The sequence below is a fragment of the Apodemus sylvaticus genome, chromosome 7 (genome assembly GCF_947179515.1).
Source record: "Apodemus sylvaticus chromosome 7, mApoSyl1.1, whole genome shotgun sequence".
Lineage (NCBI taxonomy): Eukaryota > Metazoa > Chordata > Mammalia > Rodentia > Muridae > Apodemus > Apodemus sylvaticus.
The window spans coordinates 23,047,657-23,065,031 of record NC_067478.1 but is presented as its reverse complement, the minus strand read 5'-3'; the positions used below and the strand labels follow the sequence as shown (position 1 = coordinate 23,065,031).

The window sequence follows — 17,375 nt, the reverse complement described above, 5'->3', positions numbered from 1 at the left end:
TCTTTATTATTAATTTTTTGAGAGCCATATGAAATTAGGCTTGTGAATAGAGACAAATAATAATCATAATAATCATCCAAGTCACTTAGGAAATGTATCCCTCTTCTCCCCTAGCTGTGGGAAACAACTAGGGTTTCAGGGGTTGGTAAAGAGAACATAGTAAGATACGTATAATTAATAGATAATTGTGAATGCAGTGTAGTAATTACAGGACTAGAAAGGTTAACACTAGAAAGATGTTTTAGGAAGAATTTATAGTATCTAAGCATACGTTGCTAAATTGATTGGTGAAGATGATAATTTTATAAGATATAACATGATATATAATTATAGCCGATGTCCTGTAATTTTGCAAATGTGGCCCATTTATAGAGACTGAAAAGAAATTGTTTAAAATTGGAATTTGTCTATCATTGTCCCAGTATTTCTGCTGTATCTATTTTAAATAGAACTTGGGATATGTAGTGACTAGCTTATTATGTGGACAGTTGATTCAGATACTTTTACAATAGTGCAATACTGCAGTTATCCTGGGTAGTCATTGATAGAAGAATATTTAAATAAATTCTGCATGCCTATGTTAGCCTTATGGAGTGCTATTTATTTATTGTATTAGAATTTTGGAATATATCAGCTACTTAAGACTTTTAAAATTGGAACACATATGCACGTGTATACATATATATTTAAATATAATACATATATATTATGTATACACACACCCACACACAAAATATTTTAGTAGATATTTTTTAACATTGTTTTTATAAATATGTATTATGAGTGTTTTACCTTCATGCGTATATGTTTAGCACATCCATGCTTGGTGCTTGTGGAAGCCAGAAGGTGAATCCCTTGAAACTGGCTTTATAGAGAGTTGTTAGCTACCATGTAGGTGTTGGGAACTGAACTTGGGTCCTGTGCAAGAACCAAGGACTCATAACCACTAATTGCTCTCTCTCCCCACTGTAGTAGGATATTAATCCAACTGTTAGTGGTATTGTCCAGAGTGAGCTTGAAGGGCTGAGGTGAGGAGAATACAGCTTTTTCTTGTGTTCTTAAGTCTTTTCCCACTCTGATATTAAAGACTTACTTTGCATGCTGATAAGCAAGCATATATACAAAAAAGTATACAAGCTGTCAACAATATTTCTGATTTTTAAAACTGGCTACAGTTCACATAATTCAATACTTACCTGTTGATTTCTTTTGTTACTAAACTATTCTAGCACAGATTAATTTTACTAATGGCTTTCATACTATATGATGGAACTGGATATCTTCTGTATTTGTGCTGGAGCATTCTCTAATGTCAGAAGGTTTTAGCTAGTTTGTCCAGTTAACATAAATACAAAACATTTGTATTTCAGTGTCCTCCCATAGAAATACAAGAATTCAAATTTTGTTTGAAATTTAACTGACTCTACCATGTATTAGAGCTATGATTGTGGATCAGTTTATTAGATGATCTCATTTATAAAACTCAGATAGTAAAGTTTTTTTTTTTATGCGTATGTTTTCCTAAAACATCCTTACAGCATTATATGCTAAACCACATGAGGGAGTGAAGAATAAGAACAAATGAAGAATTGTAACAAGTAAGAATGACTAAACTAGATCAAGGATGGATAGAAAGCTGCTTGTATTTCAGAGTTTTTAAAGGTTACCCCTCCCCCACACAACCGAAAAGAAAATAATAAGATTACTAGTAGAAAGGTCTCATAAGGCTCTAACTTTTTTCAACAGTTATAGGTAGCTAAAGGCTACTAGGAGAGAGAGTTCATGAGACTCTGTTTTTTCCTGTAGTATTTATAGGCAGTTAACATTTGCTGGGGTGTTAGTGGCTTACAAGGCTATTCCCCTCCTTAAGGATATATATACAGTTAGCCTTTGTAGGGAGATTTTTGTTTTGTCCTACATGGTATAAGTGCCTTTATAACTGTTCGTACTCTTGTAAGTAATTCTGGTTAAATTCACTGTTTTCACCTGGAAAAAAAAAGTAAAATTGATTTTTGAACGTAGCTGTTAAAGATGGATATAGATGGAACATAGCTGGATATAGATCCAGAAGCAAGTCAAGTCTAATTGGACTTCATGTTAGGTTTGAAATTGAGGTGACTTTTAAAGAAGCCTTTCATTCATTCAAGTTAATTCTTGTGAATTACAGAATGCAGCCAAATATTCTGTTAAGGCATTAAAATTATTTATATAGAAACTGCACATTATGTGTAATATGTCCAAAGGAATGCAATGTAGTACAATAAAAATAGTAGTACAGATAATAAGAATTGAACTTTAAGCAAGTGTTTAAAACAAAAAGGATACCAGGACTAAAAAGAGTGTTAATGAAGCACATTGAGAAGTCTGTGAGTTGGACGTGCTGGTGGGTATGTATCCTTTCTTTTGTTTCAGCTTTCTGAAGACCTTTAAAGGTAGAACTTAGTGATTAGTCAGAATCAAAGATGGAATATTTATGAATTTTGTAAACCAATTTAGTACAATACAGCTATTTTAGAAAGTTGTGTATACTTAAAATGAAGTAAATCAGTGTCTGGGATAATGGCTTAGAGGTTAAATACAAGTATTTACAGGCAAGAGTACTGTGGGATGAACACATGCCTGTATACCACACAAGTACATATTGTGGAAAAAAAGAAAATAAAATAAATCACAGCAATATAAAATATTCAAAATTCACCATTTTACAATTATAAGGTAAATTATTGTTATTTTGAGGTTATTTTTTTACCTCAGACATAGTATAAGTTGATTTTCTTTTTTTCTTTATTTGGAATTAAGTTTTAATCATATGCTATTTATCAGTTTCTAGTGTTGGCAGGTTGATAGTTTGAAATTACTTACAGGGAGAATAATTATACCAAGAAATCCAGCAAATGCTACATGTAATGATTTCATTTGTTAGCTGTACATGTAGCAAAATGATAAATTGTTATTAATGTGGAGTAAGTGTAAAGATAGTCAGTTACTAGAACTTTCAAAGTTAGAAATACTCTCAGTATTGAGAGCTTTTCTGTGATTCAGCACAGAAGTCACTGTATTGAGTGCCAAGTGTATTCCAACAGGTGACTCTTCATTGCACTTATCCTTTTCAGTAAAAAGAGCACTAATAAGAGTTCGTCAGAAATAGTCATACGAAATGACATCCAGTTGGCTCAGTGGAATTTACAATCAAGAGGAGTTTAGTTTTTATTATTGTACATCATTTGTGTATTATTGATCTTTCAGATGCTGTTCTTTTGAAGAAGCACATGTTAAACATTTTACTAGCATATACTGGCAGCCTCATGAGTTTATAAACACTTCAAGCCATTTTTTTTTAATCTTAAAGAATTAGTCTTTTTCATTCAAACTTTATATTTTATAGAGCAAGTAGCTGTCATTTCCACATTAAATTTATTCCTTTTTATTTTGGGGATAAATTTTATTAGTGCTGTGTGACATTGGATAGGGAGTGTATGTGTTTTGGTTTATTGAAGTTTCTGAAAATAGAAATGTTGAACTGCTGCTTGTCAGTGATCCTAAGGAAGGGAAGTAGTAGAGCAGAACTGCATTATATTTATTTGTTAATTTGTTCACTACAATAATCTGGCATTTTCTAGGGATTCTACTAATGAAACTACTGCCCATTCTGATGCTGGCAGCGAACTTGAAGAAACAGAGATCAAAGGAAAAAGAAAAAGGGGTCGTCCTGGCCGGCCTCCAGTATGTATTATATTTTGTCTTTGTTTCAATGCTTTCCCATAAATTAGCTTGAAATAAATTGTTCGTCAGTTCTAGTATTGATGCTGTTAATATTTTATGTTTTTTATTCCAGTAATGGAAGAGATTCTTGGGAATTTTACTTTGGTTTAGCAGTTTCAGAGAGGGGAAATTTGTAGCATGTTCACTGTCTGTACTTGAAAGCACAGAGGGAGTGTTGAATGAATTACAGTTAAGACATACTGCTTTTCTTAGTCAGGGTTTCTATTTCTGCACAAACAAGAAACAAGTTGTGGAGGAAAGGGTTTATTCAGCTTACACTTCCATGTTGCTATTCATCACCAAGGGAAGTCAGGACTGGAACTCAAGAGTGCCAGGAAGCAGGAGCAGATGAAGAGGCCATGGTGGGATGTTACTTACTGGCTTGCTCGCTCTGGCTTGCTCAGTTTTTTTCCTAATAGAACCCAAGACCACCAGCCCAGAGATGGTACCACCCACAATGGGCCGTCTTCCCTTCATCACTAAGTGAGAAAATGCCTTACAGCTGGATCTCATGGAGGCATTTCCTCCCCTGAAGCTCTTTTCTCTGTGATAACTCCAGTTTGTGTCAAGTTGACACAAAACCCAGCCAGTACACTGTTCTTTGCCCTCAACATTTTTTTCCTTCTGTTAGCTCCTTAATGTGCAATTTGATAGTAGTATTTTAAAATCGAGACAAGTTTTAATATATAGACTTGATGATTCATGAGTTGAAAATTTAGGAGAGTTCAAGGTGTCACTATTATGAAGGGTATCATTACAAAATTTATGCACTTCAGTTAGCATTTAAGTATAATAAATTTTGAGAGATACTACAAATATATCTATGTTATTATTTACATTTTTATTTATCTGTGATCTGATTTGCTATTGTAGCATGGTTTTTCTTTTTATAAAAGTTCTTAGGAAAAAAATTTAGCTTTCTTTATAGAATATATATCAGCATAAACCTTCCTGTATTTTCACTTTGAGCTTCAAAAGATATATTAGTATGGCCAGTTTTGATTCATCTTTCCACCTTTTTCCTCTTCCTATGCCATTTTAAAAGATAAATATAGACATTTCTTATGTAACTATTTTAGTTCATGTGTTTTTGTATTTGTGTAAGCGATCCTCTGTTCAACTTACAATCAGCATTGGAAACCTTTTTTGTCATCACAAGGTTTGAATGTTTCCACCAAAACGAAGGTGTCACTTTGTAGCATTAATTACCAACTACGTGCTCTGCACACTACTTCACTTTTGGCATAGTATCTGATGTCAGTGTTTCAGTCTTCAATATTTTTACCATCCCCCTCCCTAATTTCATTTGCAAGTCATCTCTGTTCCTTTTCCCTGTGCTTTTAATCAACTGTTTATATGAGATTCTCCCAATCTGCCCCTTGGACTCCATAGATTTATTTGAACATCTCAAAGAATTTAGGTAGGCTTTCACAGAATTTAGGGACACTAAATCATTATTACAACTGAACACATACATAAGGCAAGGTATGAGAGAAGTGCTAAAGACCTTCAGTGCCAGTTAATCTGTGTCATTTTTCAGGAACTTTTCCATAGTTAGCTATCTAGAGTCCCTTTGAGTCCTGTTCTATTGGCATGTTGTGGAAACTTCATCAGATACATGGTGCTTTGAGATTGGATGGGTGAAACTCTTTAAGGCTTGTTCCTGTTTGTCATTCTGCTCTGCAGACTAAGGAGTAAGACTTTTCTTTGTTAAGAGGAGGATCTTAGGAGTTTCTTTTGGGCAAGATATGGTAATAGAAGTTTTAATTTATCTTTGTTGACTAGGTCCAAGACAGGAAGGTGAGGAAAATTAGGGTTTTATGACCAATCTTATGAATCAACTTATTATTAGCTTGGAGTAATGAAAACAAAAATATAAAATATCACAATTGTAAAAGTAAACAAGTAAGGGACATCCCTTAGTCACTATTATCATACTCTTAATGCAAAAAAAAAAAAATCTACCTCTCATAATTTAAGGTTGCAGTGTTGCCTTAGTGTTCTATTGCTGAGAAGAGACACCATACCCAAGGCAACTCTTACATAAGAAAACATTTTCTTGAAGCTTCTTTATAGTTTCATAGGCTTAGTCCATTATCTTTATGGTGCGTAGCATATAGGAGACATGGAGCTGGTGAAGTAGCTATGAATTCTACATTTAGATCTTCAGTCAAAAGAAGAACAGAGACACTGGGAATGGCTTGGACCTTTAAAATTCCTAATCCCTCACCAGTGATACAATTCCTCCTATAAGACAATACCTCCTAATCCCTCTCTGGTGCCACTTCACAATAGCGCAGAATTCAAGTATATGAGCCTGTGAAGGCGGTTTTTATTTAAACAACTACAGTGTTTGATCACTTCTTGTGTATATAGGAAGATCTGTAGATCTTTTTAAAATATTTATTTATTATATGTATATGGCTACACACTGTAGCTGTACTCAGACATACCAGAAGAGGGTGTTGTATCCTATTATGGATGGTTGTGAGCCACCTGTGGTTGCTGGGAACTGAACTCAGGAGCTCTGGAACTGCAGTTAATGCTCTTAACTGTTGAGCCATCTCTCCAGCCCTGATAGGTAGATCTTTTGTAGTGATTATTTTAGTCAATATGGTGTTTTAAAATCTGGTTGTTATTTCCCTTTTGCTAGAAGTTCTATTTTTTTAAGGATTTATTTTTTGTTATTTATAAGTACACTGTAGCTGTCTTCAGACACACCAGAAGAGGGCGTCAGATCTCATTATAGATGGTTGTAACCATGTGGTTGCCAGGATTTTAACTTAGGACTTTCGGAAGAGCAGTCAGTTCTCTTAATCACTGGGCCATCTTTCCAGCCCCCTAGAATTTGTATTTTTGGGCCACCATTCAAACAAAACAAGGGAGAAGTCTTCTTCCGTTTGACTATGTAATTGTTGCTTTAATACTTTTTGGCTGTATGATCTTTATTTAAAGGGCAAAAACTGGAGAAAGACATGCTTTGTGATCTTTTTAACACTTACTCATTTGAAGAAGTGTTTGTTCAGATAGCTTTCCTTAAACAAACATTTTGGTAAGAGTGAAGGAATCTTGTAATTAGTTTATCTTTTTAGTTTCTCATGCTGCCATGTGATTATTCTGAAAGTATAGGCAGGTTACTTTGCTTTTCTGGGACTCATGGAAATTTGTTTTCCAGTTTAAAGATTTAAATTAAAGATTGCTTGTATCATTTTCCTTCAAGATAATCACCTCTTGAGCAGGTTGTAGTAGTACTTTAATTTTGGTGTGTATACAGCTAAGCCTCAGTGTAGTGTTCTTAGTTTAAAGTTTTGTACATCTAAATGATTACCTCTTCTGTTGAGCCAAATATGACTAATTTTTTGATGGAATTCTATGGTCATCAGAATGATCATATTTGAGTCATGTTAAAGATAACCAATTTTTGGTTTTTTTTCTGGTTTTGTTTGTTTGTTTGTTTGTTTGTTTGTTTTTGTTTTTGAGACAGGGTTTCTCTATGTAGCCCTGGATGTCCTGGAACTCACTTTGTAGATCAGGCTGGCCTCGAACTCAGAAATCCACATGCCTTTGCCTCCCAAGTGCTGGGATTAAAGGCATGCCTACCACTGCCTGGCTGATAACCTATTTTCAAGAATGATCAGACATTTCTTATAAACCATTTCTGTTTTGGGTTGTCTTAAATTTTAACTATTTTACTCATTACATTTTCCATTATTTCTGTTGGTTTTTTTTGTAGTTGTTTACATTGTGTGTGTGTGTGTGTGTGTGTGTGTGTGTATGTGTGTATGTGTGTCCGTACATATGTTCTTTTATGTATATGTACAAACATGCCTATGAACATCAGAGGCCAGTTTGCAGGATTCTGTTCTCTCCCTCTACTGTGTCGGTTCCAGGAAAGATGTTCAGAGGTCAGGCTTAACAGCAAGTGTTTTTACCTACTGAGACTTCTTGCCAGCCATTTTAGTTTCTTTTTGAAAATGTTAATTGGCATACAATAATTTTGTATATTTATGTCATACTTTTCTTTTTGTATGTGAGTGTGATTTGTATACATGTACGAATGAACATGGTTATTTTTATGTTGGTGCTTGTTTTTGCTTGTGCATTTGTGTGTGATGTCTGTACCTTACATTCATATGTAGAGTTGTCCTTAATTGCTTTCCACCATATTCATTGAGGTAGGGTTTTTCAGTTGAATCTGGAGCTTGTATATATATCCTAGACTAACTAATCAGTTTCTTACCTCAGGCTTCTCAGGTTGGAATTAGAGGCAGGCCATCTTGCCCACCCAGCATTTTACATGGGTTTTGGGAATCAAAGTCTGGTCTTCACACCTACCTGTTAATGAAGGTTTTTACTGAGCCCTAAAGTATTTTTGATACATATGTACAATATAGAGTGACTAATTCAGACTATTAGTGTATCCATCATATTAGACATAACAGTTTTATGGTAAACATGTTCAAAATTGTATTCTAATTATTTTAAATTATAAATTTATTGTTAATGATAGTTATTCTACTACTATGTTATAAAACACTAGACTTGACTCCTTTCTAATTGTAATTTATTACTTAATTGACTTCTGTATTGTATCCTTCCACATGTCCTTCCCACCTATGTTAATCATTGTTCCTCCCTCATTCTATGGTTTTGTTTAAGCTTCTGCAGATATTTAGTAGGTGTTTTCTTGTTTGTGCTTGATTTTCTTTCACTTGATAGAGTGGTCTTCTAGGTTGGTTCTTGTTGTCAAAAATGGCAGAATTCTGTCCTTTTTTATGTTATTCATACCACATTTTCGTATTAGTTGATTGTATAAATTGGTCTATTACTAGTAATTCTGCAGTAAGTGTAGGAATGTTAGATATGTTCTGAATATACCTTCTTTTTCTTTTAATATACATACCTAGTGATGAGATTGCTGAGACATAGAGCATTTCCAGTTTAATTTTGTAACAAATTTCTATACTGTCTCCATAATGATTGTTCTAATCTATATTCTTTCAATAGTATATGAGAATCATCCAGTTTCTTTATCTTCATTTGCATTGGTTAATTTTTTTTATCTTGTTAGTAACAGACATCATTGGAGTGAAATGGTATCTTTTAATGGTTTTATTGGTATTTCCCTATTGATCAGACAGTCATAATAAGTATATTTTCATTTAGCTATTGTTTGTCTATTGATATCCTCTTTTGGATCATTTGAATTCCTTATATAATTTATATTAGTCTTGCAGTTAATTAGAAAATAGTTTTCTCCATTTGATGAGATGTCTTTTTATTCTGTATTGATTCCTTTTGCTGCACAGAAGCATTTTGGTTTGATATGATCCCAGTGTTCTCTTGTACTTTTCTTAGGTATGGTTTGAGATCGTTCCCCAAAAGTCTTTATCTTTATTATTATTGCAAGGTCCTTCTTATTTTTTTTTTCCTGTCAGGTTAATGGTTTTGGTTGTTTAAATCTGTTACATTGTTTATATAACTGGTTAAAGATTGTTTTATCTTTATGCATATACATTCATGTGTTGACTCTCTTTTCTCTGATGTATGTTCCTGGTGAATATAATTAAAAAAAAAACAAACTCAACTGATTATTTCTGGATTCTTGGTTTGTTTCATTGTCCTATATTACTTTTTTGGGGGCAGTAATGTGCTTTTTTATTATACAGCTTTATAGTGTGTTTTGAACTTCCGTATTTTGATGTTTCTACTTTGTCCTTTTTTTCTCAGAATTGCATTGGCTATTCAGAGATGTTTCTTGTTTCATTTAATTTTTAGAATTATGGTATTTCTTTGAACAATACTGGTATTTTGATAATTATTTTGTTGAATATTTAGATTGTATCAAGCATTAGAAACAGTTTTACAATATTAATTGTTTCAGTTTTTGAATGTGGTATATATTTCTACTATTTTGTATTGTCTTTATCACTGTTTAGTAATTTTCCTTATAAAATTTAAACCTTATTTTTTGGTTTAAGTGTATTTTTTAGATATTATTTATCCATTGTTTCTTTTCATTTTTATTATTTCTTTGAGCATTTCATTTGTTTTATTTTGGTTATATTCACCTTTCTCTCAAATCCTTCCACAACCTTCCACAATTCTGTACTCACCCAACTTTGTGTCTTTAAGGAAACCCAAAGCAAAGTTGGGTGTTGATGACATGCTTTTAATTCCAGTGCTCAGCAGTCAGAGGCATGTGGATCTCTGTAGTTTGAAGTCAGCCTGGTCACAACACAGAGAGTTCCAGGATAGTGAAGGCTGTACAGAGAAACACTGTTTGGGAGGGCGTGGGTGGGGCAGGGAGGGAAAGAAAAACAAAATCCCAAAACCCAGTATACATAGTTTATGCTGCCTATATATCTTTGGATGGGTAGACTATATTGTATGGTGGTATGTCTACCAGAGAGTGCATCCTTAATGAAAACTATCTCTCCCTCTCACAGCAACTGTCCTCTACAAGTAGCTCTTAACTAGAGGGTATACTTCATGCCCTCTAGCCTTTTCCTTGCGAAGTGCGTAGGTTGACTGAGTGAGTGACCGACCAACCGACAGACCCACCCACTGATTGATTGATTGATTCATTTGGGCTTAGCCCTACACAGGTTTTTTTTTTTTTTTTTCCTGCACAGGTTTTAGTCATGCTGTCTCAGTTGGTATAAATTCATATACATAACTTTCCAACTGTGTGTAGAAAATATTGTTTCCTGTGGTCATTCACCACATATGATCTTTGAGCCCTTGGAAGAGGGGCTGGAACACTCTGCAGTTTCTGTTTCTTTGTACCTTGATCAGTTGTGGTTCTCTGTTAATTGCTGTCTGCTGAAATAAAGAAAGCTTCTCTGATGAGGGTTTGCACTAATATGCAGAGATAATATTAAATGATTAGAGCTCAGTTTCATACTGTGTCTGTTTAGCAGCGTATTAATTAGTAGTAGGTTCTTTTCTAGAGAGCCCCAGTAATGAAGCCAGCTGTAGATTTTAACTGGTGGAGCTATGTCTGTGTCACTATTGCATCAGTGGACATTTCTTGCCAGTCTAGGTCATTTATTTAAGCTTCGGTTCACACTTGGGTAAGATCGGTGATTGTCTTTATCATTTAGTAGTATATATAGCACATTCCAGCACTGTGGAAGCACAGTAGGGATGAAACTGTGGCTCAACACCAGCTTGATTCCTCCTTATTCTAGGAATTAAGTATATTCTGTCTTCAGAATAACATTCTGTTGTCAAATTCTGGTGGGTGATCTAGAGCATTGACACTGGTCTGTAATACCTGGTGGGAGGGCGGGTGTTGGGATGAGATCTGAGGGGTGGGTGTACTTGCCAACTTCTCCAAAATAGACAACCCATTCCTGAGACTGGTCTTTTTATTTGTTAATCCTATGGTGCCTAGTATGGGCACTTTTGCCACATTTTATAGGTAATTACATCTAAACTCCATATGTATGCATTTATATATTTTAAGAATCTTTTCCAGTAGGAGCCTTCCATATGAAAATTTCAGTGTCTTTAATATTAGTTCTCCCTCCTGCCTTCCATCATCTTCCCTGCCTGCAGGGATCTATCCCTTCTACACTACACTATGCACCCTTCCTCTATTATTCTCTGCTTTGACACATTGCACCACTTTGTTCCATCTTTCCTGCCTTGAGCATACCCGCTCCCCGTTGCCTCTACCTAATTTCCTGACCTCTATGGGTATTCCAGATGTAACATATATTATCTAAAGATTCAAGGCAGAGAGAAAAAATACATGACATTTATTTTTCTAAGTTAGGATCACTGTACTCAGAATGATTATTTCCAGCTCATCTTTAATTTCAATTTTCTTAACTGCTGAATAATGTTCTACTGTGTAAATGTACCTTCTTTTCACTATTCACTCATCAGTTTATGGCTGTTTCTGTTTCCACCTAGTGTGAATAGAGCAGCAGTAATCATGGATGATCAGACATTTTATAGTAGGATATAGAGTTCTTTGGTTAGATGCCTAATAGCGGTATAGATGCATCATATTGTAGATATATTTGTAGTTTTGTGTGGAACCTTCAGACTAATTTTTATAGGCTGTACCAATTTGCCTATCAATGAGTAAGTGCTCACCTTTCCCAGATTCTTGCCAGCATTTGAATTTTGATTCTTAGCCATTGCCATTGGTATTTAAAAGAAAGCAACAACAAAAAAGCAAAAATCTTCAAGATAATTTTAATTTGCATTTTTACCTGTTATCTAGGGATACTGAATGTCTTAGGGTTTCTTTTTTTTTTTTAATTTACATTCCAAATGTGTCCCCCCCCTCCCTAGTTCTTCACCCTCTCCCACTTCCCCTTTGCTTCTCAGAGGATGCTCCTCCTGACCCTCACACCTATTTCATCCTCACCAGCATCCCCCTTCCTGTGGCATCAAGTTTCTACAATATTTAGGGCACCCTCTCCCATTGAGATCAGACAAGACAATCTTCTGCTACATATGTGCCTGTGGCCACTGACTAGCTCATGCATACTCTTTCGTTGGTGGCTTAGTCTCCAGGAACTCTAAGGGGTCTAGGGTAGTTAATACTCATGTTCTTCCTATGGGGTTGCAATCCCCTTTAGCTCCTTCAATTCTTCCCCTAAGTCTTCTAGAGGAGTTCCCAACCTCACCCCAATGGTTGCCTTGTAAGCATCTGCCTCTGTCTCAGTCATCTTCTGGTAGAGCTTCCCAGAGGACAACATGGCTTCAGTAATCGTTTCAGGGTTTGGTGTTAATTCATGGGATGGATTCCAGGTTGGGCTAGTCACTTAATATCCTTTCCTTCAGTCTCTGCTCCATTTTTGTCCCTGCATTTCTTTTAGACAGGAACAATTCTGGGTCAGAAATTTTGAAGATGAATGAGTGGCCCTGTGCCTCTCCACTGGGGGCCATGTCTAGCTACTGGAGGCGGTCTCTTCAGGTTCAATCCTCACAGATGAGCATTTCAACTAAGGTCATCCCCATTGAGTCATGGGAACCTCTTATATTCTAGGTCTCTGGGACCTTCTAGAGATTCCCCTGCCCCACACTGTTGAATATTTCCATTCATTCTCCTGGCTCTCTGGGCTTCTCACCTTTCTCCTTCCATACCTGATCATGTCCCCTTTTCCCTTGTGTCCCCCTTCTCCTACCTACTTCCCTCCCTCCTTCTGCCTCTTGGGATTATTTTGTTCCCCCTTCTAAGTGAGATTGAAGTATCCATACTTGGGTCTTCCTTCTTGTTAAGCTTCCTACGTCTGTGAGTTGTATTATAGGTATTCTGTACATTTTATACATTTTGTACATTTTTATTCTATAATATCCACTAATCAGCGAGTACATGGCATGCATGTCCTTTTGGATCTTGGTTACCTTACTCAGGATGATATTTTCTAGTTCCATCCATTTGCCTGCAATATTCATGATGTCCTCGTTTTTAATAGCTGAATCATATTCCTTTGTGTAAGTGAACCACATTTTCTGTATCCATTCTTCGCTTGAGGGACATCTGAGTTGTTTCCCGCTTATGACTATTACAAATAAGGCTGCTATGAACATATTGGAACATGTGTCCTTGTGATAAGGTGGAACATCTTTTGGGTATATACCCAGGCATGGTATAGCTGGGCCTTCAGGTATATGATTTCCAATTTTCTGAGGAACTGCCAAATTGATTTCCAGAGGGCCTGTACCCATTTGCAATCCCACCAGCAATGGAGGAGTGTTCCTCTTTCTTCATATCCTCACCAGCATGATCTATCACTTGAATTTTTCATCTTAGCCATTCTGATTGTTGTAAGGTGTAATCTCAGGGTTATTTTGATTTGCCTTTTCCTGATGACTAAGGGTGTTGAACATTTCTTTAAGTGCTTCTTGTCCATTTGAGATTCCTCTGCTGAGAATTTTCTGTTTAGCTCTCTACTCCATTTTGAAATTGGGTTATTTGGTTTTTTGTAGACTAACTTCTTGAATTCTTTGTATATTTTGGTTATTAGCCCTCTGTCAGATGTAGGGTTAGTGAAGATCTTTTCCCAGTCTGTAAATTTCCATTTTGTCTTATTGACAGTGTTCTTTGCCTTACAGAAGCTTTTCAGTTTCTTGTTGTTCTGTTTATAAATTGTTGATCTTAGAGCCTGAGTCACTGGATATCTGTTCAGGAAGTTTTCTCCCGTGCCAATGCCTTTGATGTTGGATATCTTGGATATCTTGGATATCTTTCCTTTGTAGTTTCCTTTTATTTATTTATTTATTTATTTTTTTTCCCTCTTTGGTCTTTCAAAGCAGGATTTCTCTGTGTATCCCTGGGGGGTCCTGGAACTCATTTTGTAAACCATTCTGGCCTTTATCTCAGAGATTTCCCTGCTTCTGACTCCCAAGTTCTAAAGTTGAAGTTGTGTACTACAGTGCTTGGCTTCCACTTTTTGTGTTTTGATAGAGGGTCTCTCACTGAGTCATGAAACTCAATAATTCAACTAAGTTGGTTGGCCAGTGAGCTCTAATGTTCTGTCTTTATTTACCTTCCTCTCACAGGGCTTGCATGTGCTTGTGCCATTACATATAACTTTTATATAGAGTGCTTGGCATTTACTCTCTCCTTATGTTTTCACGAAAGGTGTCTTACCAGTCAAGCTGTTTTTCCAGCTCCCTTTTTTATGTTTTTGAGACAGTCACATAAAACCTAGACTTTTTCTCCCTCTGCCTTTCAAATACTGGAATAATAACCATGTAACAACACACATGACTGCCTGCTTTTTCCTCCCCTCACAGCATTCTTTCTTGGTATATGTGACTATTGCTGGAGTTTATATACTAATTTCTCTTTTATATGTTGATTTGTATTTTCAATGTACTGTCACTTTCCTGAGTTTTAATTGGATCATTTTTATTTCACCTCAATTGCTTTGACTAGGATGTGTTGTATTATGTTGAATAAACCCCATGAAAAGTTGCCATAATTGTCTTACTCTATATTTAGAGAGAGCTTTTCATTTTCTTTTCCACTCAGTATGTGGGTTTCTACTATGTAAATGGGCTTGTCTCATGTGGTTTTATTTATTCTGAAGCACATTTCTTTTGTAAGTAATTTGTTGGGAATTTTATGAAATTTAGAATCATATCAAATGATTTATATCTATTAAAATGATCCTACTTTTTTTTGCCCTTTGTTTTCTTATTGTCATGTGTCAAGTTTATTGCATACCTTATATCTTGATTGATTCTTTGAAGTAATTTTTTTTCTATTTGGTTAGATTTGTGAAACCATGTGGTTTTTCTTTTTTGAAAGATTTTTCTTATTTTTGACTTAGTTTAATTATTTGGGCTTCTCCCTCCCCTCCCTTCCCCTCCTCTCTCCTCCCTTTTCCTCCTTTCCCTTCCCCTCCCTTTCCCCCTCCTCCTGCTCTAGCTCTCTTCTTGACATTTGTTTGTTTACTTTTTTTTTTTTTTTTTCAGACAGGGTTTCTCTGTGTAGTCCTGCCCATCCTGGATCTTGCTCTGTAGATCAGGCTGGCCTTGAACTCAGATTTACCTCCCTCTACCTCCTGAGTGCTGGTATTAAAAGTGTGTACCATATGCATGCATGCATGCATGCACGACATAATAAACTTATTTACTTATTATTTTGCTACCCTACTTTTTGGAACAGGTTCTCAGTGTAGTCCAGGCTGACCTTACCTGTAATTGAGGATGATTTTTAACTTGCAGTCTTGCTGCTTCCATCTCCGAAGTACTACAGTTATTGCTTGTGGCACCATTGCATATCATATTACTTGTTACTAGTTCATTGAAGTTTTTTATTTTTCTGTGATTTGATCTTGGTACATTGTATGTTTCAAGGAATTTATCTGAGTTTTTAAAAGCAGACAGTGTCAGTACTTTTTGTTATGAGCAATACTGTTATTGTTATTCTTTGCTTATCTTTAGGATGCAAGCCATCTTCATTCATGTTGTACTGTGGAATTAGAGTAATTCAAACTTTGAGACTTTGCCAGTGGTTTATACCACATATGCCCTATTTGCAATTTTAGGGTTTTTTTTTTTAATTATTACTTTTGCTCATATGTGATATTTTCCTCATTGTAGTCTTTAGGCTCTCAGAGTCATTATTGAAAACTGGCGTCACCTAATTTAAGACTTAGGCTAATCCTGGTATTTTGATTTCCTAACATAAATGACAAATGTTCCTTACAAAGTGAAGGTTTTCAGTTTACTTTGTCTAGATCTGTTAGCAGGATTACTGTCTGTGGTAGTTTTGTCTTATTATTTCTTTAATTGCAAGGTTGTAAAGCTAAACTATTTCCTGACTCATAGCTTGCTGAATGAGTGTTTATCAGGCATGAAATTAATCTTGTTATATATCTCTGTCATAGCTCTAAGATGAACAGGTAGTTGTCAGCTAGTAGCAGTAATTTTGAAAGGGTTGTTTCACTGCCTGCTGAATTGTAGATCTGAACTGTGGATATGAAATACTCAGTAAATGTGATGGTTTATATATGCTTGGCCCAGGGAGTGACACTTTTAGGAGGTGCGGCCTTGTTGGATATGTGTGTCACTGTGGGTATGGGCTTGATTCTCACCCTAGCTGCCTGGAAGTTAGTAGTTTTCCACTAGCAGCCTTCAGTTGAAGATCTAGAACTCTCAGCTTCCCTTGCACCATACCTTCCTGGATGCTGTCATGTCCCCACCTTGATGATACTGGACTGAATCTCTGAACCTATAAGCCAGCCCCAATTAAATATTGTCCTTTATAAGACTTGCATTGGAGCACATAGGCGGTTCCTCTGCCAGCCAGCCGGTTTGGGGCCTGTGTCCTATGTAGAGAGCAGCAGAGGGAGTGAATCCCCGCAGCCATCTTCGCTGCCTACTGGGGCAGAAAAGCATCAATAGGTACTGAATTATCCCGAGCTTAAGATCTGTGGGGGTGCAAACCGCCAGGGGTCTGCCTACGCCCAGGACCTGAGCCAATAGGCAGGTCCTCGGCCAGCAGGCCTGTCTTTGGGCCTGTGTCCTACTTGGAGAACAGCAGAGGGAGTGACTCCCCTCAGCCATCTTGGCTGCCTGCCGCGGCAGAAAAGCATCACTAGGTACTGAATTATCCTGAGCTTAGGATCTCTGGGGGTGCAAACTGCCAGGGGTCTGCCTGTGCCCAGGACCTCAGCACATAGGCGGTTCATTTGCCAGTCTGCCTGTCGTGGGACCTGTGTCCTACATAAGGATCAACAGAGAGAGTGATTCTCTGCCACCATCTTTGCTCCATGACAGAGCAGTCTGGGAACACCTGGTTCACTGAGACAACCCAAGTATAACATTGTTTGAGGCAAGACTCAGCAGGGCTCAAAAGGCACAAAAGAGGAAGGCAACATATCAGCAATCTGTGCCAGAGGAAACCCAGTCATCCAGTGACTCAGAAATAACCTTAAAGGTCCACAGGAGGTTGAAGCACCAGCCAGTGACAATAAGACCATCTAACACCAGTGAGAACCAGATGGCTAAAGGCAAATGTAGGAACATTACTAACAGAAACCAAGGCATTATGGCAGCATCTGAACCCAATTCTCCAACAACAGATAATCCTGGATACCCCAACACACCAGAAAAACAAGAGTTAGATTTAAAAT

The 17,375-nt window shown here is 36.4% G+C and overlaps 1 protein-coding gene across 4 annotated transcripts in view; it reads left to right on the top strand.

The window, feature by feature from the left end:
• Positions 1-17,375, top strand: part of Stag1 (stromal antigen 1) — a 757,688-nt gene that overhangs the window by 493,809 nt on the left and 246,504 nt on the right. For 3 of the 4 annotated variants that reach the window (XM_052187535.1, XM_052187534.1, XM_052187536.1), the window contains one exon: positions 3,621-3,723. The exons of the other annotated variant lie outside the window; for it this stretch is intronic. In XM_052187535.1, the coding sequence (XP_052043495.1) occupies positions 3,621-3,723 (103 nt within the window). The remainder of the gene's footprint in view (positions 1-3,620; positions 3,724-17,375) is intronic. 4 annotated transcript variants of the gene reach the window in all.